Here is a 26,950-nt window from a genome sequence, read left to right on the forward strand (position 1 = left end):
ACGACATGTCATCTTAAGTTTAAAAAGTGAGAAAGCATAACAGAGTTTCTCTTTTAGTTTCGCTCCTTTAAACGGATATGCAAGCCATTCTCGGATTTTAAGGTCAAAACAGCCGACAAAATGGGATCGTATTTGTGACGATACTCCTCACGCTTTGCCCTCTCGGCAGGCGGCAGTCCCACAGATGTGCTGACATAGCCATCCTTGGAGACTAGTTCATCCAGGGCAGGAAGGACCTCAAAGTTTCGAATGATTTTGGAGACTACTGTCTTGATTTCCAAAAGGGCAAACTTTTGGCCAATGCAGTTTCGAGGACCGGCACTGAAAGGCACATACTCAAAAGGACCGGGCTTCTGCTGCTCAAAGCGCTCGGGCCAGAACTTAAGGGGATCCTTGAACACTTTTTCATTGTAGCCAAGCATTACGAGTCCCAAATTCAGGGTGCTGCCTTTGGGCAGGAGTTTTCCTTCTACAAAACAACATATTTAGTATGAAATTGTTAAAAATTGTAAAATTAATATTTATTCTTACCAATTTCGTAGTCTTTTTCCGTGTAACGACCAATAAATGGAACACTGGGATACAAACGCTGAGCCTCCTTTATGTAGAGATCTAAGTACTTCATTTGGGAGATTTCTTGGTAGGTGGCATCCCGATTTAGTTCCGAAGTGCCCATCACTTCGCATTGCTCAGCAAACAATTTTTTCTTAACGGGGAAGAATAGTTTAATGCAAAGTTTTTATAATGTATCATAATCCTACCTGTTCGTCGGGATGTCTGGAAAGCAAGTAGACTGCAAAGGAAACACCAGACGTTGTGGTGTCATGTCCTTCAAACATAAAGGTGGACACTTCCTCGTACAGCTCCGTTGAGTTCAAAGGACGTCCGTCAATGGTGGATGATAGTAGCGTGTCCAGGAAAGCCATCTTTTTGCGAGAGAACTCATCGGCTTGGGCTGTTGTCACGGAACCTGACTTGTGGGCCGCAATTCGCTTCTCAATTATTTCATTGGTGAAGTCCCTAAGAGTTTTAAGAGTCCTGCTGTAGGCAGGATAGTCAGGAGCAAGGCGGTAGAGCCACTCATTTCGCTTCAGCGGATTGAAGGCTCTCATATTAATATTGTAGCACATGCTAAAAAGGCCAGAAAGTTATTAGTTACTTTTACAAAAAGTTAAAGAACAAATTCCTTACTCCTTGAAAGCCTGAACTATAGATGAGGTACGATTTTCCATGGCATTTATGGACACTCCCATAGCAGTATCACAGATAACATCTAGGGTCAGGTAGTGGGCCTGTTCCTGGAAATCGAAGATAGTGTCTCCGGCTGCTACCTTTCGCAGGTGCTTGATGAACTTGCTGGAGTTCTCGTTCATCACCTCGTGAAAGTCCTGAAGGATATTAAAGTGGAATGCAGGTGTGATCATTTTGCGGTGTTTGTGCCACTTGCTGCCAGTGCTGGTGAGCAAACCCAAACCCAGCCAAGGATGAGTAAGGTCATAGATGTCGGACTTTGAGATCAATGTCTGGCTACTGAGTATATACTGAAAACAAAAAACAACTTTATTTCGGATCACAGTTCTAAGACCTAGGTCATGCTTACCTCCAAGAACTTGGGGTTTGTGACCAGTACATTGGAGTAAGGTCCTATCCAGAAACAAAAATTGTCTTTTCCAAATTGATGCCACCAAGCAAATACCTGGTCAAGAATTTCTGTAGATTTTAGAGGTTCAGATTTCAATTAAAATTACAGCACAATAAAAAATCATTAATTGTGTTTCACACGCGATTGTTTCAGAATGCCAATTAGTTTTTTTTTTCAAATTACAAGTTTGTTTGTTTTGCGCAACACTTGAACAAAGTCCTCATTTTCTTATCTGTGAAGTTGCAGTACTTGATTTGAAGTGTAGTAGCGAAAAAACTCAGTCCCGACCCTATTAAGATTCGATTATGAATAGTTGCTTGGTCAAGATGACTTTACAAGAATAGCATTGTCTCGGATTTATTCTTAAACACATCAGTCACAACGCTATTCGAGATGAGTCATTTTGGTTGTATCCTCTGGAATCTTTTTACAAAGAATGCCTTTTACAAACCCACCAGATGGATTTTTGCCCATTTGATGGGCATTTCCAATTACGGGCAGGCCTTTGGGGCCATTAAAATTTTTCAAAATCTTTCTTCGCCGGTAAGTTATCAATTGCAGATACCCGACTGCCAAAAGTGGCAGAGCCAGAATCACAAAAAGTACGAGCCACATTTTCGATCGCGACGCGTTGCGATCGGGTTGCAGTATGAGAGTAGATTCCATGTGGGGCTCCCCTTTTATGCGTGAGTTTCAGCCAACCAGTTTCGGGCTCTCTGTTTTTCTCTTCCAAAATTTCTACCGCCTAAAAAGTCTGAATATATTTTAGTGCTTCAGCATGACTTGGCATTTCGACAATCAAGTTTCGAAGAGCTTTGTTTTTAAGGCAGCGGGCTGTCGTAACAGTATTTGAAGTAACAGAATTTTTTGTAGAAAAATCGTATTTTTGTTGTTTTATTTATTTCATTGCAATTTCCATTCCTCCGCACCGTCTAAGATAAGAAATTTGCTAATAAAGATAAAGAACGGGTACTTTAAAGAAGTAAACAAATAGGCCAAAACCGCATTTCAACAAAAAATGATTTCTCATGTCAACAGAGAGTTTCATTTTGAATCTCTTTTTAAATTTAAGAGTAGGTAAAAATTTGAATCAGAGAATGGGTTATGTTAAATTTGACTTGAGTAAAAAGCGCGTAAGAATTTGGTTATGCTAACTAACATGTATAAATTAATGTTTTCATTCTTAAGACTGATTTAAAGCCTAGGTAGCTATGGGAAAATCTCTGCTATTAGGTTTATAGTTTGTCTACAGAATCAATTTTTATTTCAGGGAACTTTTCATAACTTTCTCAATAATTATTTGATCGTGGAATGTTATACCTTCCCGATCTTAGATCTTTGAGTACTTCAATTATCTACCAAAATCTGGCCATCTAAGATCGGACCCCATTTTTCCAAAATTTTTCAAGGGTAACATCATAATTTTTTTTATACCCTTGCAGAGGGTATTATAATTTTGTCCAAAAGTGTGCAACGCAGTGAAGGAGACATCTCCGACCCTATAAAGTATATATATTCTTGATCAGGATCACCTCCTGAGTTGATATGAGCATGTCCGTCTGTCCGTCTGACCGTCTGTCCGTCTGTCTGTTTCTACGCGAACTAGTCTCTCAGTTTTAAAGCTATCGTCTTGAAACTTTGCACACACTCTTCTTTCCTTTGCACGCAGTATATAAGTCGGAACGGCCCGGATCGGCCGACTATATCCTATAGCTGCCATATAACTGATTGATCGGAAATGGTATAACTTTGGTGTTTTTAGAGTTAGAGAGTTCAAATTTGACACGAAAGCTATCTTTGGAAAAACATTACGACATGCCAAATTTCATAAGGATCGGCCGACTATATCCTATAGCTGCCATATAACTGAACGATCGGAAATGACGCAACTTTCGTTTTTTTGAAGATAGAAAGCAAAATTTAATACAGATTCTATTTTTGGTCAGTTGATCTAACGTACCAAATTTCATAAGAATCGGCTAACTATATCCGATGTTTGCGATATATATCCGGTTTTAGCTGCAAGGGTATATAAACTTCGGCTCCGCCCGAAGTTAGTTTTCCTTTCTTGTTTTATTTTAATGTAGATCGACGTCGATTGGTTCCCTGATTTAAAAATTGTATTCCTTTTACAAATACAATACAAAATGTTTTTAATTTGGACCATGTGGTCTTAGATTGGTCAACAAGCCGTAGTGCATCCATTTATTTGAGGGAAATTGTCATAATTTAACTAATAATCATGGTAGCGACACATGTTATGGCTTCCCGATCTTAGACATTTGAGTACTACAATTCTCTATCAAAAGCTTTGAATCTAAAATATAACTAAATTAGAAATAGAACAGATTTTATAAGAGGTAGCATGATTATTGCCAAAAATCGACCAAAAATTTATTTTCTTGATTCGCAGGAAATTTTAGTTCGGTCGAAGTCGATTGGTTTCCTGAATCGTAAAATGAAAAATTTAAATCAAGACAAAAAAAGGTACTTTGCTTTGGGTTTACTTTTTCAAATTTATAGCTGCTTACTATTATTGGCATAATAGGCATAATTTTTATAAAAAACAAAAATATTTCAAACTTTTTAATAAGAAATAAACAAAACCATTTTTTCAAAAAATCCCCCTTTACTCAAATTAATACGTGTTTTTGTTCAACGCTTTGACCGTAACCTACAATTTTTTTTCAATTTCAAGATTAAGAATCTTTTATTGGCACTATATCTTCTGGCGATACTAAACCACCCTTTAGACCCACACGTCACTGTGGGAATGAGTCAAATCGGCTCCAACTGGCTAGTAGTTTGGTCTAATTATAATTTATCAATTAATAGCAGAAGCAAGCCATAAACAACTATGGTTTGATAATGATATTTGGTCGACTCATAACAACTGTATACTACCACAAAATATAAAAAAAGGATGCAAAATGTATTTTTGATAAGCTATCGAAGGGGTTATCGTATAGGAAATGGGGTGGCCAATAACTAGTCGAAAGAATTAGAGAAATTAGTCTGGATAGAGCATTAAACGAGAACAGTTGTACGAAACAAAATGTTTCTGATAGCCATTGCCATTATTTTGGCCACCATTCTGGTGTTCAAGGGTGTGAAAGTATTCAATTATATTGATCATATGGCGAGCATTATGGAAATGATACCGGGCCCCACGCCATATCCATTCGTTGGCAATCTATTTCAATTTGGCCTTAAGCCCGACGGTAAGTACTGGCTATATTTATGAACTCTTGGCTTTCATACATACATGTATGGAATGTCATTTGTCTGATCGAATCCGTTAAAACCTTCGGTTGCCATTACAAAAGGAATTCAATGCATTCAATTCCCTTTGGTATCGAGTTGCGCATTTGAATTGTGTCTGATTCCCAATACTTATTTATTGTAATATTTGCTACAACTTTCATCAGGTTCTGTCTGCATTTCCCAAAAGCTTTCCTCTTGCACGGCTGAATAATTTTGGTCTTGTTTTTCCTCCAAGCCAGCCGCCCTTGCTTCGTCCCTCGGTGCACGTGCCTAAAGTAATCATTTCAAATGCACAATGCCTGGAGGGAAAAAACTGATGCTGCAGCATATTTTTCCATAATGCCATATTTCTTCTACGCTCGGATGGGTGTCCAATTCAATGGGCACATGTACTTTATATGTTGCTTATTATTATGACTGCTTAGATTGTTTTTCTTAAACTTTATTCTATAAACGTATCCCTGATAGACCTGATAAAAAAAAAAACAATAAGCCAACAACCATAAGCGTTCAATAACAAAACTTTACAGAGCCATATTCATTTGACCAAATTAAAATCTCTAGTGCTAAGCAAACCCCGACTTTGGTCCTACTAATGAAAGTGACTTCTGCTTCGTCCACAGAATATCCGAAAAAGGTTTTGCAATATTGCCGGAAATATGATTTCCAGGGCTTCCGTTCAATGGTTTTCCTGCAGTACCACATGATGCTGAGTGATCCGGCGGAAATCCAGGTGAGTGAGGAGTGTCCTGCCTCCCCACTACCAATTCAAACCCTCATCACATTGTGTTTTGTGTGCTTGTGCTTGGCAGAATATTTTGTCAAGTTCATCGTTGCTGTACAAGGAGCACTTGTACTCCTTCCTCCGGCCCTGGCTGGGCGATGGGCTGCTCACCAGTTCCGGTGCCCGGTGGCTGAAGCATCAAAAGATCTACCTCCCCGCCTTCGAACGGTCGGCCATCGAGGGATATCTCCGAGTGGTTCAACGAACGGGTGGCCAATTCATCCAGAAGCTTAGTTCCCTGTCGGAAACACAGGAAATCTTCGACGCCCAGGAGCTGGTGGCCCAGTGTACCCTGGATATTGTGTGTGGTGAGTTAAGGTGCTCGCTCAGACTGCACTGAAAAATTAAATTATGGCCTTGGCTAACCTAGGAAATCAACCTTTTTAAAATTACGAAAAAAACATATTCTACTGTGTAGTAGAGCGAAACTTTACACATTTGTCATGTCGTTTTCGGGGCCGAGTTTCGCACTTCGGTCTTCTCGCTCGTTTATTTTTTGTAATTTATTATGAACGTTTTATAAATAAGATTTATAGCATAGAAAATGGCTACAAGTGCCGCAGATTGTGCGGGCGGAAAAGTTTCGCGGTTAAGGTACTTGGCCCCGACGACGGGGTCGATACAACCGGCCCACTTTGGTGAATATTCGGCAGGACGAATCTTTTTGAAGAATTTCCCTGTTAACCAGCGGTAATTTATTGAGAATATTTCGAGATTCGTTCAGGTTCATTTAGCTTTCTTTAAACAAAGTGTTACATCGTTTCGTTCGTTTTTCGCAGAAAATGCCACTGGCCTGGCCAGCAGCTCCCTGAACGGGGAGCCCTCCGATTTGCATGGCTCCGTCAAAGAGTAAGTTCATTTTGCTTAATCCCGGGATACTAAGGATTACAGTTCACAGCCCACAACCCCACTGTCCTTTTCAAATTTCAGCTTATGCGATGTGGTGCAGGAGCGCACCTTCAGCATTGTGAAGAGGTTCGATGCTCTATTTCGACTGACTTCTTACTACATGAAACAGCGCCGGGCTCTATCGCTCCTCCGAAGTGAACTGAGTCGGGTAAGCTACTAAACATCCAGCGGATGAGTCAGCCTTAAAGTATATACTTGCCTCTTGTTGCAGATAATCAGCCAACGTCGCCACCAGTTGGCTAAGGAAAGTGCAAGCGGCGCAAGCCAAAATATTAATAAGCCATTTATTGACGTGCTCTTGGCAGCCAAACTCGATGGGCGAGCTCTTAAAGAACGCGAAATCATAGAGGAGATATCCACATTCATTTTTACAGTAAGGACAGAGAAGGTTTTACCATAATGCTTTTTGTGTAAACTATTTCCTTAATTAGGGTCATGATCCCGTGGCCGCTGCCATATCCTTCAGCCTTTACACTCTTTCCCGCCACTCGGAAATTCAGCAGAAGGCCTTCGAGGAACAGCAGCGCATCTTTGGAAAGGATTCGTCCGGAGAAGCAGACTTATCTCGCCTGGATCAAATGCATTATCTAGAGTTGATTATTCGGGAGACATTGCGTTTGTATCCTTCAGTTCCATTGATTGCAAGGACCAACCGCCAAGCCATTGATATAAGTAAGTGTTTAAAGTGTTCATTTTAAGGTCTTCCTCCATAATATTTTTTTTTAGATGGCACCCAGGTGGCCAAGCGTACTACTGTGATTATGTGCCTCATTGCTATGGGCTACAATGAGAAATACTTTGAGGAACCTTGCGCTTTCCGTCCCGAAAGATTTGAAAACTCCAATGGAGATGTGGGAATCGATGCTTTCAAAAGTGTGCCATTCAGTGCAGGACCAAGACGTTGTATTGGTAGGTTGAAAAGTCTATTTTATTTTAAGGATTAAATTTATTACGAATTCTTTCAGCTGAGAAATTTGCCATGTACCAGCTGAAGTCAATTTTGTCTCAGTTGCTACGAAACTTTGAAATCCTGCCAGCAGTCGATGGTCTTCCTCCGGGCATCAATGATCATTCCCGTGTTGATTGTGTGCCTCAAAGTGAATATGACCCAATACTAAATATTCGAGTTACCCTTAAATCTGAGAATGGAATACAGATAAGACTAAAGAAACGCTAGGCCTAAAAACAAATTAAAACTAAAATATATTTAACTTTGTAACTTGCAAATAACAGGGAAAAAACTTATATTTCTTGACTTCAAAAACACAGAATTAAAGGAGCTTTTGTTTTTTATTTAACAAAGAAACCCATTGTTTTTATTCAATTATAATAAGAAGTAAAAGTGTATATTTGTTGGAAATTTCTGTCGCGTCTCGTTTTAGACTCCACATCGAACCAGTTTCGCATAGTTCGCATCATTATTTCTGTGCAAATTATCAAAGTTGACTTGGCAAATAGTTCATTTTAATTAGCATACATTTGCGTATTCGCTACTAATTAATTTTGAGACTGTTTGCTTTTGTTTTATTGCATAACGTAAATTCACATGCAACCAAAATATATACATTTCCAGATCCCAAGAAACAGAAGTCGTTTTGTCCAAATCACTTTCGCTCCACCAGTCTTACTGGCACACCAGTTAGTGATTTCAGGGTGATGGATACATACATTTTAACTTCTTGTTCCCCGGGCTTATAGTCCGGGTTTAATATATCCGCTATATTTTGCTTGGCCAAAGGAGCGGGTAGCAACTGAAACCGCCGCAATACTTTAGACAGAACCACTTTCAGTTCAAGTAATGCAAATTTTTGGCCTAAGGATATAACAATTTTAGTCAAGATAACATTATCTTTAGGATTATCAGCTTACCAATGCAATTTCTGGCACCGGCACTAAAGGGAACACTATCAAAAACATTAACTTTTGTCCGGTCAGTATTTGCAAAACGTTCTGGCCGAAACTCGAAAGGCTCATCGAAGTTGTGAGGATTGTGACCCAGGCCAAAGATAGGAATAACCATAGAGGTACCCTTTGGCAAGAACTTGTCCACTGAAAATAATACAAATGTTAAATTTTGCTTAGAAATACATAAAGCTTATACCCACAAACATATGTGTCATTTGGAGCTGTGCGAAAAATAAAGGGTACACTCGGAAAAAGACGGAGGGTTTCCTTAATAACCAAGTCCAGATAGGGCATATTCTGTAGCTCATCATAAGTTGGATGACGCTTACTATCCGCACCAAATATTAGGTTTTGCTCATCATACGCCGCTTTTTGAACCCGTGGCGTCCAGGCCAGACAGTAAATTCCAAAAATAATGGCTGTGGCTGTGGTATCATGTCCCTAAGGGGCATGCTTCTCATTAATATATAACCTTATAAAACTCTAGATAATATTACCTCAAACATAAAAGTAGAGACTTCTTCAAAGATGTCTTCGAAACTTAAACGTTTACCCTCCACATCGGCCGTCAACAGATTATCAAGAAAAGCCATTTTTGGACGTTTGCTGGTAAATTCATCATCTTCAGTATCATTTGAAATGGGTGGAAAGGACTCCAACAGTCGTCGTCGATCTTCAATAATCTGAAAAAATTCTTAAGCTTTACAAAAAATATATTCCCTTAATATCATTGTTGTAAACCTTGGCAAAATTTTTCCTCATCGTGGCTAAGGCTTTTTTCTGTTGCCAATACATGGGAGTGCACATAAAAAACCACTCTATGCGTTTAAGGCACGACAGTACTCGTTCGGGAATTATATTGCAAAGAACTCCAATGGCTTCTACAATTTCTGATGGCTGACCTTCCACGCTGTTGACCTTTGTGCCCATGGCGGTTTCTACAGATAATTTAAGAAATATTCGGATTCACCAAAATATTAAAAGACCCACCGCAAATAACGTCTATGGTTAATCTGGGAACTAAATTTTGAATGTCCAGTAATTGATCTTTGGAAGCAGCGGCCTCCCTCGAAAGTAGCTCAATAAAACGTCCACTTGTTTCATTCATGACCTGAAGAAATTCTTTTAGGATCTTAAAATGAAAGGAAGGCGTTATCAGCTTTCGGCGCAACAACCATTGGTGTCCATTGGAGGTGAGGAGACCTCTTCCCAGCCAGGGATACATCAAGTAGTACGGCTCCTCTTTGTAAGTCAAGGTATTGCTACTGAGAACATGCTAGTGGATTAGAAAATATATACATATTTATTTTATAATAAAAGTGAAAACCAAATTTAATGACTCACCTCAACGGACTTACTTTCTACCAGCATGATAAATGGAATGGGCCCGATCCAAACATAGAAATTCTTATAATCAAATTGTTTGTACCATTTCAGAACAGCTTTCAGATAGGCTAGGGATTAAAAAACATCTTTATTTAATAATGATACCTACAATAATTATCAGACGGTGAAGTAAATATGTAAATCTGGTTGGATACTTCTCAACTGACTCGCTAATTAAACCAGTTTATTGCCAAGTGTTATGGTTCAATATCAATCAAAAAATCATTCGAACAGAGCGTGGGCCATCTGGAGAATATTTTATTGTCCCAACTGAAATAAATCAAGTGTATCAGAGAGCCCCTCCCACTTCAAAAATGACCAAATTGTTTTCTATTGAAAATCGGATTTATTGGTTCATTCGATAATCAAACTTATATAGTCTGCATGAGGATTAAATTCTAAGAGCTGGGCAGCAAGTCATATTTATCATGTTGACCCATAGATTGGTGGATTCAGATAGTTCGGGGAAGCACTTATTCCTTGCTGGGGTGGGCCTGGATGTAGGCGATAGCCTTCAGGATGGCCTCAGGGACTGGGGGAGGAGTGGGCAGCAGATCGCTCTGGGGCTGGTATCCGTTCTCGTCGGCCTTGTAGCTCACACGGACGTGCTCGCCCTCGGGGGACACCCACTCGAAGACACCATCGATGTTTCCGTGAACATCGCCGGTGGCAGAGGAAGCGGATCCATTGTCCAGGACCACCTTGCTCACGAAACCGTCGGCGCTAACATCGTTGACCAGCTCCTTAACTTCGGCATTCTCGTTGGCGGCCACCAAGGCGGCGAGGGCGCACACAAGCAGCTGCAGGGATATTCCGGGTTAGGGATTTGACCAGGCCAACTGACTCTGCCGTATACTTACGATCTTGAACATTTTGACTGGTTTTGATTGTCCGACTAGAGAACTCGAGAGACTGATGACAATCCGAGAGAGATTTGGCTTTTTATACGCTCCAGCCAGCCCAAATCAAGCTCGAAGCTGATGCAACCCGTTTTTAATTAACATTTCGGCCAACATAAGCCTCGTTAGGTGAGGACGGACAGGTTGGGAATGTTTGGGCCGGGTCCGGGGTGATAAAAATCGTCTGCTGCACTCTTTTTGTTTTCACCAGTCCATGCAAATTGCTACCGTAATTATTCTAGAATGATTCTCCGACCACGATTTGTCGAAAAGGTTAAACCAGCTTTCAGTGGTTCTTGAATATAAATCGTTTTGTATTTCGGCCCAACGGCGAAGGAATTTTTGGTTGAAACCGTACAGATAGTAATTAATTTTGTGCCTAACATTTGATAAAATTCCTTTAAACCATTGCATCAGGTAAAATGTGAGTAGGTGGCTTAATTTTAACGGTTTTTTTAAACTGGGCTCAAATCTCTTCATTTGCTGCAAGCTTAGCATACTTTTTGGGAGCTTTACGAAGTCTTGATTGCATTTTTAGATTTTCAGGAAAATATCAAAATCGTTGTTTCGTTTTTTTTACTTTTTGAGAAGGAAAAACATTCATAACTTCACTAATACTTGTCAGACCCACAAATGTTATACATTCCCGATTATAGAACTCACAATAGCATCTTTTTCTATCAAAACCTCGCAACAAAAATTCTGACCCATTTTTCTCAATTTTTTAAAGGGGTAACATCATGATTTTAGCCAAAATTTGACCAAAATTTTGTTTTTATAATTTTTGCCATGTTTTGATGCAGATTACAAGTGATAAGAGTCCTGATTTATAAATGGCATTTCGTTTTGAGAAAGCTTGAGAAATAGCCAAAATATTCACTAAAAAGTGAATCAAAAGTTTGGATTTTGGTCATGTGAAAAATGTTAAGAATGCTTTTCCAATTTTGTACTTTTTTCGACGGAAAAATATTCATAACTTGGCTAATGTTTGTCAGATCCACAAATGTTATACATTCCCGATTATAGAACTCACAGTAGCATCTTTTTCCATCAAAACCTGGCAACAAAAATGTTGACCCATTTTTCGGGATTTTTCAAAGGGGTAACGTCATGATTTTAGCCAAAATTTGACCAAAATTTTTGTTGAATAATTTTTGTTATGTTTTGATGCAGATTACAAGTCGATAGAATCCTGATTTATAAATGGCATTTGGATTTTGCATGGGCTGTGACGTAGTTAAGATATTTGCAAAACAGTGTCTCAAAATATTTTTTTTTCAGCATATTTCGAACTTAAGAAACTTTCAAAATTAACAAGTAACTTCTAGTTTCGTGAAAGTTTGAGCAGGAAATGGAAAGTTGGTTTAAGATGAAAAGAATTTTATCTTAAGCTCAATTAATGAAATGAAACTTAAAGTTATGGCATTGGGTTGAAATATGTCTGAAGTTTTATGAATCTTTGTCTCAGATGCTCAGATATTCTCTGCACCAAAAATAGTTAATTGAAAACAGCTTGTTAGGCTTATGTTTTAAAAGTGCGAAGAATTATTTTATTTTACATTTTCTTAACAACATTCATGTACATGAATCATTTCGATTGCCTAATTTATTAAGCAGCAGCCAAGAGTAATCCAATCTCGAGCTTGCTGTTCCTAATCGATGCTGGTATATTCCTTAGGGTTTCTTTAGTTCTTGCTGGGGTTGGCTTGGATGTAGGCGATGGCCTTCAGGATAGCCTCTGGGATTGGTGGGGGAGTGGGCAGCAGATCGCTCTGGGGCTGGTATCCGTTCTCATCGGCCTTGTAGTTCACACGGACGTGAACGCCCTCGGGGGAAATCCATTCGAACACTCCGTCAATGTTTCCGTGAACATCACCGGAGGCGGAGGAAGCGGATCCGTCATCGAGGACCAGTTTGGTCAGGAAACCGTCGGGGTTCACATCGTTAACCAGCTCCTTGACCTCCACAACGGCGTTGGCGGCCACAAGGGCGGCAAGGGAGCAGACAAGCAGCTGATGCGGCGGGGTAATCCAAGATTAGTGGGAACAGTATCCAAAATTGTCCTCGGAATACTTACGATCTTGAACATGGTGATTTGGTTTTATTGTCAGACTAGGGAACTGTGAGACTGATACCAATCGATGCCAAAGTCGGGCTTTATATAGGTATCTGAAAATTCTCCGAGCATAAAGCTGATGCAATATGATTATTTAATTATATGGACTTGATTGGAAGTCTGAGGTCCATAAAAATCGTCTGCCGCGCTTTTTAAATATTGTTCGATGCAAATTAGGACAAAGTTAGCCTCAGTAGCTGCTGGCATGATTTTCGAGTCAAAAAATAAACCAAAGTTTAACGGAAACGCAATGCAAATCGAATAGACATTGAATAATTCATGAGATATTCTTAATTGTTCTCTTGCGTCAGATCAAAATAGCTGCAAATACAATAAATGAATTTGCCTGAATTGGATCACAAGGAAATAAATTGGTTTAAAATGTAGCATATTTTTTGGAGACAAACTAAGAGCTCAGAAAAACACACAGCACTTGTATACAATTTAAAGCTGGTATTTATTTAATTTAGAAATTTAGAAGTTAAACAGTCGGCTCCTAAATATTGGTAGTTGCTCAAAAGGAAGGAAATGTTTAATTTTAGATTTTTGTTATGTGAATTAGTGAAGGTTGATTTATTTATTTTCAGAGAAACTAAGGACAATTTAATTTTTACTATTACACCTTTTTACTATTAAAAGAATAATTTTATTTCACAAACTAATATTTAGAAAAATATTAGCTTCTTTATTAAAAGGAATAAATCGATTTTTTTATACAAAAACAAATGTTTTATAAAAGACTTTTAAGATTTAAGGTTTTTAAGTTAAAATAGGAACTCTAGTAATGAAATATGAAATGTATCTGAAGGTGTGTCCAATGTTAAACGTCATTGATTAGCGAAGAATCACAAACCAGAACGAAACCCTCTCACAAAAAATATGCGAAAGCATGCTTCATTTTGCCAGCCATTCAATATCGAAAGACTCGTTTTTGACATTTGTATGGCCGAGTCAAGTGTGAAATTTATGGTTTCTGCATTAGGGGCGTGTTGTGCACCCGATAACTTAAAAAAGATGATTTTAGGTAATTGATTTGAAGACTGGCTTTGAAATCATATATAAAGACTCTGACCGACCCGAATCAGATATCAGTCAACGTTCGCTCTGGGCCAGACAGAAATCAGCAAAAATGTTCAAGTTTGTGAGTAGCTTGCAGGATGATTGAGGAACTGATTAAGTAATGGAATGTCTCTTCCTAATCTAGGTAACGATCCTTGCCCTTCTGGGAGTGGCCGCTGCCCTTTCCCCCGCCACCCTTTCCCGTATTTCCGGAGGTGATGTCCACGCCGATGTGGTTTCCCGCTCGGAAGATGTCCGCGCCGACGGATTCGATGCCAGTCTGCAGACCACCAACGGAATCCAGCAGTCCGCCAGCGGAGACGTCCATGGCAACATCCACGGCAGCTTCGGCTGGATCTCCCCCGAGGGCGAGCACGTGGACATCAAGTACGTGGCTGACGAGAACGGATACCAGCCCCAGGGTGCCTGGATCCCAACCCCACCTCCAATCCCAGAGGCCATTGCCCGTGCCGTCGCCTGGCTGCAGTCGCACCCCCCAGCTCCCGAGCACAACCGTCATTACTAAACTCCACTGCTCCGGACCCGGATCGCTCCACGGACTGTTCTCTCGATACCTATGCACCTAGCTGTTTAGCTGTACTTATTGACTTTCAAAAGAATACATGCACTTGCTTGAAATAGTATACAAATTATTTTATCTTCTCAAAAAACTTGAAAGGATAATGGCTTACTTCTCAAGTATGATCGTAATGGTTGTATTTCAGGTGGGACTGTAAGCATTATTCAATATAAAGCTTCTGGGGCTGACAAAGGGGCACCTTATTATTTTAAACTTAGGGGTTTATTTAGATCTTATTGACCTGGGGTATTTATTAGCTCCATTCAATCCTCTGTCTTCGGTTTTTTCCTTCAGTTCACGTAAATTCCATTTTCAGAATAAAGAACTCGGCTTAAAATTTTTTTGATATTTAGTGGTATGTTAAATACATCCGAACAGCCGACGGCCCTAGATGCCATGGCTTTTGTAGTAGATTTACGTTTTGTAAGCCTAAGTCTACGATGTAATAATAATAATAATAATAATAAATGATACTCAAAACGTTCATATGATTTCGATAAGGTCTTGAAAAGGAATCCTAAAATATTTCTCGACTTTAAAATTATGCCATTGAAACGAATCATAATTTTTAAGATCGGTGTATTTATCTTTGTTTGGAAAAATAAGATAAAAAATATCGCAGTGTTCACCCTATCCACCTATTTATTTATATTAATAGTTAAAAAATAGTTTTTGGACCACAGAAACGAGAGAAAAATTATCGGAATAATTTAAGAACAGAATTCAAAAATTGTAGTACATGATTTGGCAAATTTTAAGACCGTAATGGCCAAAAGCTACTATCGCAAAAAAAGCCTTAAAAATATTTAAGAACTTTTACCATCTCTAACAAAACCCATTATATTTAAACTTTGAAAGCCTGCTCTTATGTTTGTTTAGAAACCATATTGAAACTTAATTGCTAAGGAGTCCCCAATAAGCAAATATATGACACCACATCAAAGCTAAAGAGTATTTGTTGTTATTAGAAGTCATTAATTCTTTAATTTTGGGAAGAAGAATCGGGTGACTCTAAAAATTGGTTCACAAAAAGGTAAGGGGGTTTTGGCCAAAGGGGAGAAGTGAACTCGTTTGGCCGCGGGGATGCTCCTCGGACCCGTTTGCGGATCTTTATTAATGCGAGTGCTTCATTTTAGCATCTATTAAATGAATATATATAGTACTTATCCCGTTGCTTGGCATTTGCTTCGCTGTCGCCAGGTGATGGTTTTTTATTCGTTTTTGTTTTATTGGGTGCGGGCGCATCCGAGAAGTCATGTCATAACTCAAAGCCACAATTGGGTGCAAGATGTATCGATTTGTTTTCGAAGATGCCGCTGCTCGGCTAATCATATAAAAAGACAGCCACTGACCAGATGCAGTTATCAGTCAACGTTCGTACTCGACCAGACAGAAATCAGCCAAAATGTTCAAGATTGTGAGTAGCAGGCAGGACATTGAATCCTTCAAACGCTAAAGTATCTTATTTTGTTTAGGCCATGATCTGCGCCGTTCTGGGACTGGCCCTGGCCAATCCTCCAGTGCCCCACAGTGTGGGACGCTCCGAGGATGTCCACGCCGAGGTGCAATCCCGATCGGACGACATCCGCGCCGATGGTTTCGACTCCAGCCTGCAGACCAGCAACGGAATCCAGCAGTCCGCCAGCGGAGATGTCCATGGCAACATCCACGGCAGCTTCGGCTGGATCTCCCCCGAGGGTGAGCACGTGGACATCAAGTATGTGGCCGACGAGAACGGATACCAGCCCCAGGGTGCCTGGATCCCAACCCCACCCCCAATCCCGGAGGCTATCGCCCGCGCCGTCGCCTGGCTGGAGTCCCACCCCCCAGCACCTGAGCCCAGCTACCACCACTAGGAGCTCCAAGGAAACCCACCTCCTACCTGAAACGTGAAATTCAATGCGGACTGTTCTCCGGATACTTTTCGACCTAGTTGTTTAAGAATTCTGTTTTTCGAAATACATGCAAATTGTTTACGGCAGTAACAAGTTAGTGGCTTTGGCTTTAATCAACTGTAACGGTTCCTAACCCGCCCAACCAGTTTCAATTTCGCTTTCGATTCACTCGGATTTTTGGCACATTGAAACAATAAGTGGTTGCACCCAACCAAGATGAACGGATTGTGCATAAATAAATGGCCAAAACACGCTTTTAGGCAGGAGTGGATTCTTCCAATGATAACAAAGTTAGCAATAAGTTGATGAGCAATAGCCAACTGTTGTAGATTTTACTTTTCAATATAAAGTAATTTCAGTAATTGAAAATAATTAGAAGACATCATACAGAAATCGATAGTCTTCTAGTTCACTTGACTTCTATCTAGTCTAGTAGGGGGATTAGGGAAAAATGGTTTTGATTACTTAATTATATTTGCTTCACTTAGTCAGAAACTAGTACTTAGTGTTCTTCATAATACTGTGTAATAATGGGTTACTATTTATAATATATAATTCTTGGAACCTGTTTCGCAAGTTATCAAAACAAGTGTGTTTTGATAACACAACAATTTAAGCACTTATTCTTACTACATATAAGTAAATACTTATTTATTTAAGTACTTATTTTAAACAAACTGTATTTAAATGGCACCTCAACCAATGTATCCAATGCTTAAAAAAATGTTATTCTCAAAATTATACAGCATATGCTGATAAGAACTTTTTAATTTATAAATCATTTCCTTTATGAGGTCAAAAATGTTATCTGGCATTCACCGGTCTATACAATCAACTGATTATTATAATTGGATTTGGTTTCATTTTTCAAAACGAGTTCAGAAAATTCAGCATAAATTGAATCTGCCCTAGATTTAGAATAAAGCCTGACGGGAGGCCAACTTTAACATTTCTAAATCTAAATCTAAAGTTGCAAAAACCCGCTTGTGAAGCTAAAGAATTGAATGCCAAAAGTGCGAATCTACAAATCTGACATCCATAAAGTTGAAATTTGTCGCCAAGCGATAAATACGATTATTTTAATTGTTCTTATTTTTGAATAACAAAGAACTGGTTGCAAACCTGAATCTGCCTTCTGTTCAAAATCGAATCCAAAAACTCACCATCTGGAGTGAATCCCAGTTGCAATAGATTGCCCAAAATTGGAATCTTCGTTGGTCCATGGAATTTGTCGATGTGTTGGATTAGCCGTCTATACCTTTCACGATATAGGATAGAGAAAAGCAAAATAATGCCCAAGATGCCGACGGAAAATAGAAAATCAAACATTTTCACTGCCCGACCGACCGATGTAAACTGATTTCAAAAATGCTAGTCCATTAGGTGTGATCTATCAAAGTATGGCAGCTTAATTGATAGAATAATATAATCACATTTGATCTTTGAACCGACGGGATCTGGTTTACTGAAAGGCAATCACTGCAACAAAGTTTTTGATTAAATATATATACAATAACTTGATAATTGAAAGATAAATTCTAAATGGGTACCTTTTGCATGTTGAGGATTAAACAATTAACCAATAAAAGCAAAAAGGAGCAATTAACTTGTGGCTGGTAGTGTTTGTATTTGTCACTTTGCAATAGGGATTCAAAACGTTATTTTTAGCAAAGTCAAATCATGACGCTATTTCCAATACGAAGTGAAAACAGCCGCAAGGAAGATGTAAATCAACACTCTAGGATTGGCCAACATTGTGGCGCCATTTGACTGACGTTTTGTGGCGGTTGTGTTTGCTATGAGCTTTATAAATCCAAACAAGTAGCACGGAATGTAACCTAATTGCCCTAAGCTAAATTTCATGTAGGGGGGGGAGTTTGTTGGATGTCTGACACAATAGTTTGTTCAGGTTGTCACTTTCAGTTACTTTTCAATGAGCACCAGTTTTAAAACCAATCATTTATGTTATCTTTGCCTCTTTTATATGGCAGATCCAAACAATAATTTTAAAGACAATTTTAGACTGAAACCAAAACATCCTGTTACATAAATATTTTTGGCCAGAAACATGTGGAAAGCCGCCGAAAATTCCGAATGGTTGAAGCCCAAGTGCCAAAATTAATGACCATCTAAGGGCACAGGAAAAACTCAATTTTCGATTCGTAATTGGCCACATATAACACAAATGTGCATAAACAGACCGCAACACGCACCATTTGGATTTATGCACATGTGCCAAATAAACATTTGTCTAAACCAGAATTATTTTGTCATTAATTAAAGGCTCGTTTGGGGCCAAGCCCCGCAGCATCAAGAGGTAAACAATGGTCTCTCGTTTAACGCGCAAATCACGCAAATGTGGATAAATAAGTAGGCTAATTAAAAAGAGAACTTTGATTCATATTTTCATTATTACAAGATTTGATTTATTATTGGTTTCATGATCAATTTGATGCTAATTATGGAATCCATTCTGCTGGCAGCCGCCGTTTGTTTATTAAATTGAGATGAATTTTCCTGTGATTATATTAGGTGATAAGTTCTCGTCCCCCCATCAGTGCAGAGCAGATTCCGCCTTTCGGGTGCCACGTGGTGTTGCACTCGTCCTTGCAGCTGACTGGCGCCCTGCCACATCCACCCACATCCGCTCGACAAGACTCCACTCACTTGCTGAACTTCAGGCCAACTGCTAACAAAAGAACAAGAAGCGTGATAATAGAAAATTAGCAAGAAGACTAATCAGTTATAACAATGTAATGAAGCCAGTCTCCCTAAGCCAGTTGGGGGAGTTCCACAAATGGGAATCTCCTTATTTTTAGTTGCAACACTTACCAGCCGCACTGCGTGGATTCCTTAGCTTCGAGGGCTTCTTGCGTAGCTCCGATTGACCCAGACCGCCGCTGGTTCCTGGTCCGTGAGTATCGATTTGCATGCTTTCGTCACTGTCCGATGCCTGGCTCTTCAGTACCTTTTTTAAATTAATAAGCTAGGGGGGAAATATTTAACAAATGATTATAAACTTTATAATTCAAAACTTAATCTCTTAAAAAATACATACATCTTGTTCTACTCGCTCCTTGTTCAAAATCCTCTTGGACTTTTCGGCATTGGCGTATTTAATCTGCATGTCAATGCAGTTGGAGACGCTGTCACAGGAGTTGACCCAGGCCTGAAGGGTCTCCACGATCTGGCTGGTATAGCCGGGCGGTATGTCCCGGCCCTGGGCGTAGTCCACCTCCAGAACTCGAGTATTCTGGAACAGCTTCCCGTGGATGATGTCTGCGCAAAAGAAAGTCGACAAAAAGAAAGTTGTTTTTTTAATTTTCTGTCAGCTTTTTCCCTGACTAATTGCCCAGAACGAACAGTCTCTGAAGTTGTCCCGACTGCCGGTCTCAAGTGGCAAGTTTAAAGTGCCCTCAAGCACGGCAACAAGTGCCTGCAACAGTGGTACAGTTGCACATAAAGTGTGCACTTTAACTGAAGGAAGGAAACTCTTTAAAAAACACAATAAAATTCAAATAAATAAATTGATTATCGAAGGACTACGTTTGTTTGTCAAAAACAGAAACAATGTTGTTTTAAAAATTATTTAGTGATTGATTGCAAAAGGAAAAGGTACTCCAAGCCCAGATGCTCAGTTAATGAAAAGCTTTTTTAAATCTTACCACATTTTTTGGTTTTTATAGATTTGACCAACAACCGGCAGTAGATTAATTTCAAACTCGTTTTTCTAGCCAAGAACACTCAATCAATTTTCAATTTATTCCCCTGGAGCTGCCCTGGGTAGTGCTCAATCAATTAAACTGATTAGAAAATAGTTAGTAAAGCGTAAAAACAACAGACTAAAATTGGCTACAATTAGGCAAATGGAAGTTGCAGTTCCATAAATATATGAGCCGAGTCCGCACCGCAAATTCCGAAATTCCCAAATGTTAGGAAAACATTGCGGTTGGCGAGACACGTACGGTGTGTAATCAAAAACAAACGTTTTAACTTTTGTTTTGGACACTTTGGGGCCATCCCCACTAATCCCCCAGTGGGAGTGGCTTTGGCCCAGATTAGCTTTGTGTATCGGGAGAGACGGACTCAATTACCAAAAATATAGCCCAGTGGATGTAAGTAATCCGGCAGATGCAATTTGATGCCATGGCCGATGGTGAAAAGTAGTTTGAGTAATTAATTTGAAAAGTCGTTTGCAACGCTTTCAGGTTTATGTTGTTGTAGTTGCTGCTCAGCGGGGATTAGAATTTATAACAAGTGGATTTTGGGAATTGTTTTCGTCGTCACCGTCGTCGACGTCGAAGAGACTCGGCCTCTCAAAGGGACGATCGATGGTAGGAAAGTCCCAGAAATTCAATCGTTTGGCGTTGAAAGCTGAACTTAACTATGGCCCGAGGCAGAAACTTAGTCTGGGGCCATGGCGAAGCTTTAGTTAAGTCCTTAAGCTCTTTTACTTTGACTTTACGAGCACTTGTCCTTGAACGGGTGCCCCGAAACCGGGACCCAGTCCCAGGACCAAGTTTCCGTGTTTATTGCACTGACTTTCACCATAAATATTCAGTCAAATATGCAGGGAATTCGCTCGGATATTCAATTCCGTTGGATCCTCGCGCACTGCCAAGAAGGCTGCCATTTGATTCGACAATTTGTCAAACACTTTTCTAATTAGCTTGAGAGCTGTGTGCAAAAATTTTTATTGATTTGACGCCTTCAAGTGGGCCGAACGAATAATTGGAGCGTATGGGGGGAACGAACGTGGGATTCCTTTGTGGTTTGACGCCTTCAGCCGCAAGTGCTGTAAAATTTGTGCGGCTTTTCCGCGTTGACATGTGTCTGGTATCCTGCACCATCCTCCCGTTCCCCATCCTGCTCTGGGGCTGGGGCTGAGGCCGCCTGCTGTCGCGTGCGAGAAACTCAACGCCAGGGCAATCAATCATGCTTACTGCTATGCCCGCAAATTGTGCAAAAACTGTTGACGGACAGCAGGAGAATGAATCGCCGGCAGCCAGGCATCCAGGCATCCAGGCGGCAAGGAGGCAGGAGGCGATGATGTAAAACCGCCGACGGCTGTGGTTGCTGAAGGAATTCAAATGGTTGGACCGCTTCCAAGAGATGAATAAAAAGCATGGAATTATTGCACGCACTGTCCAGCATATTTGGTCAACCATGTTAAGGCGCTATCCCAGTCTGGCGGCGTTCTTAAGGGACGCACCTGCCGCTGACATCTTTGGCAACTCTTCAGACATTTCTCCCACCTGGCACTTTGTAGAACTTATTAATTGAAATTTACACAAAAACCCGAATGACAACAGCAGACCAGGACAATGGCTTAAGATAAAGGTTCGGCAATCCACCAGTGTTGCCCAAATATTGTCCACCAACTTAGCTTTAATAATACCATCTTTCAAGTCCTTTTTAATATAATAATACCCGATAGATTTTAGAGAACTGCTAGCACAGACTCCCTCAACTTCTGGCACCAATATGCGTTGGCGGTGAACTGGGAGAAAGTTTTCACCTAAAACTGACAAAGTGCTCGATACAGACACACGCTGTTCGGAAAGTTTATCCGGCGCAGTTACTGCCAAGAGCCGCAGGCGCTGAAAACTATTCGCGAGGCAAAAGGTCCTGGGCGGAGTCCTAAATTCGCGACAGGATGCAAATTATCTCCCAGCTGCGTGGTTGCTGAAAATTCAGTCTCTATGGCAAGGTCACAGGCTAACCCCTAACCTTTGACGCAATCATCTAAAGCCGATTTTCATGCAGCGAGAGCTTTCCATTTTCATTGTATGCACATTTTCATTTTACGCTGTTAATTAACCGATTGCAAAAGAGGTTAACAACTTTTTTGCGGGTTTTCTGTTCCAAAAAGGCGCTTAAGGTTTTTTTTTTTTTTTTTTTTAAGGATTCTGCATTCTACCCCAAAAAAAAACATCCTTGTTTTTTGTGTTTCCGTTTCCGCTTCACCCCTGAATTGCAAATCGGCCCAGCTGCTGGGTGGTGAGAGGGTAGGGTCTAAAAGCCGCTTTTAAGCACCCTGAATTATGCGAAACTTTTCTTTGACACAAAAGGTATTAAAGAACTGCGTCCAAAAGGCAACAATCAAGCCGGCACATTCTCCCACAACCCGGAACACACATTCTCCATGCAACGAGCCCCACATGGCATTAGTTTCTCGAAAAACAAGGTGCCATCCACAACATCGTTGCACCGTCGAGCTCTTAAGAACGTTACGCCTTTTTTCTTTTTCCCCCCAAAAAAAAAAGGTAAAGCAGTCCTTTGAATAATTCTCTCTGCGAGGATGATGCAGTAAGTCCATCGGGGGAAATATTTAGGAAATTGCATGAAAATTAAAAGCCAACGAGCTCTCGGAGCGGAGCGGTGTACTAGAAAAATATGAAACGCAGGTCGTCTTATTTTCCTTGCTACTGAGCTCGTGGTTGCATCGATGTCCCAAGGCTTTAATAAAGTAGATGCCACAGGTCTTTTTTTTTGTGGTTTTCAGGGTTTTTATCCCTCGGGGTTCCTCTGGATTTTGGTAGTGTCTATCATAGTTTTATTCCCGTCGGTGCCCAGCTTGTTTTCATTCGAAACTTTTTTTTGCATTACAAACTTTTACAGCAATATTCCACTTTTTTGTTGAATTTAAAGGTCAGAAAAAAATAGTAAGGGGGTCAGGGAGTCAGGGTCTTTATTAAGTGAGAGGATAAAAAATATCTGAAACCTAATTAAGATAATTTTATCATTTTTTTTACCACAACATAAGCCTTATTTTATTAACTAATGAAGTAGGTTTATCAGTTTATACATATATTACCTTTTATTTGTATTTAGGGGTTTTTTTCAGTCTCTGGCTCTCAAGCCAAATCAATCACCAGGCGGCAGTTCACTAATGGAACCGGCCTAAATAAATTTCAAGCGAATTTCAATTATAGAAGGCATTTAATTACCATATCCTACTACCACCTTAGGCGCCCCCAACTGCACGCCCCGCGAGACAAATGATGCTCTAATGGGATGACCTGGAATCGCGAGGTGGGGGCCAAGTGCTTCACCTGCCCGCCGGCTAATGGCGACCCACGTTGGGAGCTACATTAAATTGCGATGTCAGATTACGGCGCCTAATAGAACGCAATGATTTCGCATTCCGGCTGGCGCCAGGCATCAGGCATCCAGACATCAGGAACCAAGCCATCTGGCAGTTCACCACCACCACCACCATCACCAGTGACGCCCTAATGATGGCTATCATAACATAAATCTTGGCTGGTACGAGGGAATTTATTTGTCTGCTCATCGCCTGGCTTTGGAAAGCAATTAGAAGGAGGGCCAGGTGAAACGACGTTTGGAGCTTTAGTGGCTGCTCTGGGGTCTTGGGGATCCTGGGTTATTTATGGGACAGATGGCTGTCGGGTGTTGAGTTGTCACTTTATTTGCTTAGATAATGGACAGCAAAGACTCCATTAAAAAGTGCTGACTGCTATTTGCTTTCCACCCACACCAAGTAATGTTCTGGCGCTTATGTTTCGGCCGTGTTTGGTTGTTCTCGGCCACGCCCAAATAATGCGGTTCGAGTGGACACTTGTCGGACGCTGAAGCGCTTAAAATACCACACTAGCCTACTATCATCTGAAGAGCTTGTGTTCCTTGTTTTTCCCCCTCTATTCCGCCCAGGGCTTAGTATTCCTACGCAGCTTCTGTTTGTTTTTGCTCTGGACCATAGATCACGAGTCCAGAGCTCAAAAATCAACAGCAACAACAAGTTTAGCACCGCATCGAGGGCCTAAAAGTATGCTTACATGGGGCACTTTAGCCCCATGTTTGGGCTCCGGATTCCGGATGTTGCGTTTGATTTACGGCTTTTTCCAGACAGCTGCAGAACAGAAGGAAATACAAACGAAGAGTGTGTTAAATTTGCAATCTGTGCCGGCGCAATATGATTGATTGGAGGAGGAGAACCCACCAATATTTGATTGAGGGAAGAATTGAATTGAAGAATAAAATTATACAACTCTACTTACAATTTAGATGTCCGATTAAAGAACGCTTATAAACCTTAAGAACACCTCTAGTGTCAATTAAGGACTTTTCACTGTGGTTGGTCGAGCTCATGCCTGCTGAGTTGAGAAAGGAAATCATCGAGGCAAGAGTGTTCATCCAGCTGACGACTTTCAATGCCATAAAAACTGATTCCCCAGGGGGGAGTTCAGGGGACAAAGCAACTGGTAGCGCAGCAAAACCGACTGGCTTAATGAATCTGGCCTGGCTCTGCTGTTAGCCTCACTCTTCGACTCGATTGTTCTCCTTTCGTTACCAACATCGTTTACAGGATGCGTCAGCTGTCCCGGCTAATCAAGTGCACTGCCCCCAAGGCAGATGATGGGTGGGTGGGATATTTTTGGTGGCAGCATGGGCAGATGGCTAGGCTGGAAGTGGGGCGGCGCAACTTGACACGGCTTTTGCAGCAGCTGCTTTTACAGCTGATGGGCCGCAGGCGCGTAAGAAGCATCCTTCCAAAATGCTAATTGGCACTCCTACACTTGCGTGGGTGCGAAGTTGCAAAAAAATTAGCATTTAAGTTAATTATGCAAATATTTCCCGGAAATGTGAATCAGCCAAGCTGAGAGCCAAGTACAAGACCAGGTGAAGCTCTTTGGCTAATATTTTAAGCAATTTTGATAGAAAAACAGACTCCTTACATCAATTTGATGTTTTAAGGGAAACTAGTTTCAGTTTTAAAGATAACTTCCAAGCTAAAATGGTTTCTCAAAGATTGCACGCTTAGATTTAAAAACTAAAATAGGCTCCTCACCCCAAACACTTCTAGTGTTTTTGGCACAACAAAATTGTCTGCAAAACTGTAATCTTACAGATTGGAATATAAGCACCTTAATCTAAACTTAAAATAAAGTCCTCAACACCTATTTCCATTAGCATTTCGTAGTTTCAATCCTCACTTACCTGCATAAATGGCCTCAATGATGATGTCCTCAAGGTGGCGAACGTTATCTATTTCCAGCTCGCTGAGTAGCAGAGCGTAGGGAATGCTCTTGGCCTTAATGGCCAGCGAGACAATGGTAAGGTGCTGCAACTTTTTCTGCATCGCCGGGCTAAGTTCGATGTATTTTTCGGGCTGGGAGCGGTAATCCTTGTACGTTCCATATGCAAACAGATTCAGTGTCTCAAAGTGCTTGGCATCCTCTGAGTCTTTGAGCTGGAATAGTAGCTGATTAGTGGACTGCTAAATAAAGGGATTTGATAACTAACCTGCGCCACAGAAGGCTCCGCCAGCAATTCACCGAAAACAAAGACATTTGGAGCCTCCAGAGCCTGGCGAATCACGTCGAGCAGTGCGGCATTCGAGGTGGCTGCTTTGGCCAACAGACAGAACTTCTCCAGGAACGTTTCCTTGCTTTTGCTCGGTTCCTCGTTGCCAAGCAGCATGTCCTGAGTCATTTTGAACGTTTAATTTGAAGTATTTCGCTGTTTTCCGATAAGTTGTTGTGTTTTTGCAAATAGTCTCGCAGTGCTGTACAGTTGTTCAGCGGCAGTGTTGTAAAACTTCAGTAACTTTGCCGGGATCAGCTGTTTGGCAGAAAAATGGTCCGGCAACACCAGAAACGACGATTTGACAGCCATTTTGGCGCCAAATTCAAAATATAATAGTTTTTGTTATTTTAAAAATGTCTTTAAATTAAGTTGAGTGACTTGAGTGTCTGACTAAAACATTTTAAATCGACTAAAGAGAAGTAAAAATTTGTTGTAAATGTATATTTAAGAAAGGTATATACTAATCTTTTATGATTTTAGAATTTATACCATATTTTCCGAGAGATTTTTAAACTTTTATCCGCTTTGAAATTATTTATTTCTGTAGTCATCACCAACATTTAAAACCATTTTAAAAAAGTAATTCTATAATCCGATTGCTTCTCTGCTTTGGCACCTTTTATCCTCTGAAGTCATTATGCTTAAAGCACGCTCAGTGCTGGGCTCATTATACCCTTGCAGAGGGTATTATAATTTTGGTCAAAAGTGTGCAACGCAGTGAAGGAGACATCTCCGACCCTATAAAGTATATATATTCTTGATCAGGATCACCTCCTGAGTTGATATGAGCATGTCCGTCTGTCCGTCTGTCCGTCTGTCCGTCTGTCCGTCTGTCTGTCCGTCTGTCTGTCCGTCTGTCTGTCTGTTTCTACGCGAACTAGTCTCTCAGTTTTAAAGCTATCGACTTGAAACTTTGCACACACCCTTCTTTCCTTTGCACGCAGTATATAAGTCGGAACGGCCCAGATCGGCCGACTATATCCTATAGCTGCCATATAACTGATTGATCGGAAATGGTATAACTTTGGTGTTTTTAGAGTTAGAGAGTTCAAATTTGACATGAGAGCTATTTTTGGCAAAATAATACGACATGCCAAATTTCATAAGGATCGGCCGACTATATCCTATAGCTGCCATATAACTGAACGATCGGAAATGACCCAACTTTCGTGTTTTTGAAG

At 40.5% G+C, this 26,950-nt stretch overlaps 7 protein-coding genes across 8 annotated transcripts; 3 read left to right on the plus strand and 4 right to left on the minus strand.

The window, feature by feature from the left end:
- Positions 1-53: 53 nt before the first annotated feature.
- LOC108131428 (Cytochrome P450 4e2) lies at positions 54-17,774 on the minus strand. Its single transcript, XM_017250298.3, has 15 exons — positions 17,603-17,774; positions 9,849-9,958; positions 9,495-9,780; positions 9,246-9,442; positions 9,002-9,187; positions 8,705-8,945; positions 8,469-8,648; positions 8,219-8,412; positions 5,802-5,982; positions 2,098-2,319; positions 1,601-1,710; positions 1,192-1,541; positions 762-1,131; positions 532-706; positions 54-469 (listed from the first exon to the last, which is right to left on the minus strand). The coding sequence occupies exons 1-15, from the start codon at positions 17,766-17,768 to the stop codon at positions 54-56; spliced, it is 3,384 nt and encodes a 1,127-aa protein (XP_017105787.3). The 5' UTR covers positions 17,769-17,774.
- On the plus strand, positions 4,670-7,971 carry Cyp4ad1 (Cytochrome P450 4ad1). The gene is made up of 9 exons (XM_017250557.3): positions 4,670-4,863; positions 5,530-5,639; positions 5,719-5,998; positions 6,470-6,539; positions 6,621-6,747; positions 6,811-6,972; positions 7,031-7,271; positions 7,326-7,508; positions 7,565-7,971. The coding sequence occupies exons 1-9, from the start codon at positions 4,698-4,700 to the stop codon at positions 7,774-7,776; spliced, it is 1,551 nt and encodes a 516-aa protein (XP_017106046.2). The 5' UTR covers positions 4,670-4,697; the 3' UTR covers positions 7,777-7,971.
- On the minus strand, positions 10,240-10,816 carry LOC108131600 (larval cuticle protein 4). Its single transcript, XM_017250558.3, has 2 exons — positions 10,751-10,816; positions 10,240-10,690 (listed from the first exon to the last, which is right to left on the minus strand). The coding sequence occupies exons 1-2, from the start codon at positions 10,760-10,762 to the stop codon at positions 10,364-10,366; spliced, it is 339 nt and encodes a 112-aa protein (XP_017106047.1). The 5' UTR covers positions 10,763-10,816; the 3' UTR covers positions 10,240-10,363.
- On the minus strand, positions 12,331-13,016 carry LOC108131602 (larval cuticle protein 3). The gene is made up of 2 exons (XM_017250559.3): positions 12,867-13,016; positions 12,331-12,801 (listed from the first exon to the last, which is right to left on the minus strand). The coding sequence occupies exons 1-2, from the start codon at positions 12,876-12,878 to the stop codon at positions 12,475-12,477; spliced, it is 339 nt and encodes a 112-aa protein (XP_017106048.1). The 5' UTR covers positions 12,879-13,016; the 3' UTR covers positions 12,331-12,474.
- LOC108131603 (larval cuticle protein 2-like) lies at positions 13,909-14,594 on the plus strand. The gene is made up of 2 exons (XM_017250560.3): positions 13,909-14,046; positions 14,110-14,594. Exons 1-2 carry the CDS (start codon positions 14,035-14,037, stop codon positions 14,488-14,490), a joined length of 393 nt encoding a protein of 130 aa, XP_017106049.2. The 5' UTR covers positions 13,909-14,034; the 3' UTR covers positions 14,491-14,594.
- LOC108131410 (Larval cuticle protein 1) lies at positions 15,889-16,526 on the plus strand. Its single transcript, XM_017250281.3, has 2 exons — positions 15,889-15,961; positions 16,020-16,526. The coding sequence occupies exons 1-2, from the start codon at positions 15,950-15,952 to the stop codon at positions 16,398-16,400; spliced, it is 393 nt and encodes a 130-aa protein (XP_017105770.2). The 5' UTR covers positions 15,889-15,949; the 3' UTR covers positions 16,401-16,526.
- A 1,068-nt stretch (positions 17,775-18,842) lies between the features above and the next one.
- Positions 18,843-25,986, minus strand: CSN7 (COP9 signalosome subunit 7). 2 transcript variants are annotated; one of them, XM_017250352.3, is made up of 5 exons: positions 25,707-25,986; positions 25,401-25,653; positions 19,498-19,718; positions 19,272-19,425; positions 18,843-19,125 (listed from the first exon to the last, which is right to left on the minus strand). In XM_017250352.3, exons 1-5 carry the CDS (start codon positions 25,893-25,895, stop codon positions 19,103-19,105), a joined length of 840 nt encoding a protein of 279 aa, XP_017105841.1. In that variant the 5' UTR covers positions 25,896-25,986; the 3' UTR covers positions 18,843-19,102. The 2 variants fall into 2 exon arrangements, with proteins under 2 accessions (XP_017105841.1, XP_017105840.1); XM_017250351.3 differs by having other exon boundaries at positions 18,843-19,128; positions 25,707-25,985.
- Positions 25,987-26,950: the final 964 nt, after the last annotated feature.

Source organism: Drosophila bipectinata, chromosome 2R (genome assembly GCF_030179905.1).
Source record: "Drosophila bipectinata strain 14024-0381.07 chromosome 2R, DbipHiC1v2, whole genome shotgun sequence".
Classification (NCBI taxonomy): Eukaryota; Metazoa; Arthropoda; class Insecta; order Diptera; family Drosophilidae; genus Drosophila; species Drosophila bipectinata.

Bases quoted from the DNA above. Each gene is read 5' to 3' on its own strand.
- Cyp4ad1 (XM_017250557.3), top strand. From the start codon at position 4,698: ATGTTTCTGATAGCCATTGCCATTATTTTGGCCACCATTCTGGTGTTC. The intron at 5,640-5,718 runs GTGAGTGAGGAG...TGTGCTTGGCAG, and splicing joins GTGATCCGGCGGAAATCCAG to AATATTTTGTCAAGTTCATC. The intron at 7,272-7,325 runs GTAAGTGTTTAA...ATTTTTTTTTAG, and splicing joins CCGCCAAGCCATTGATATAA to ATGGCACCCAGGTGGCCAAG.
- LOC108131428 (XM_017250298.3), bottom strand. From the start codon at position 17,768: ATGTTTGATTTTCTATTTTCCGTCGGCATCTTGGGCATTATTTTGCTT. The intron at 9,959-17,602 runs GTGAGTTTTTGG...TTTAATCCCTAG, and splicing joins ACTGGGATTCACTCCAGATG to CCTATCTGAAAGCTGTTCTG. The intron at 8,649-8,704 runs GTGGGTATAAGC...TATTATTTTCAG, and splicing joins TCCAAATGACACATATGTTT to TGGACAAGTTCTTGCCAAAG.
- CSN7 (XM_017250351.3), bottom strand. From the start codon at position 25,895: ATGACTCAGGACATGCTGCTTGGCAACGAGGAACCGAGCAAAAGCAAG. The intron at 25,654-25,706 runs GTTAGTTATCAA...CTACTATTCCAG, and splicing joins CGGAGCCTTCTGTGGCGCAG to CTCAAAGACTCAGAGGATGC. The intron at 19,719-25,400 runs GTAAGTGAGGAT...TCTTTTGCGCAG, and splicing joins CATTGAGGCCATTTATGCAG to ACATCATCCACGGGAAGCTG.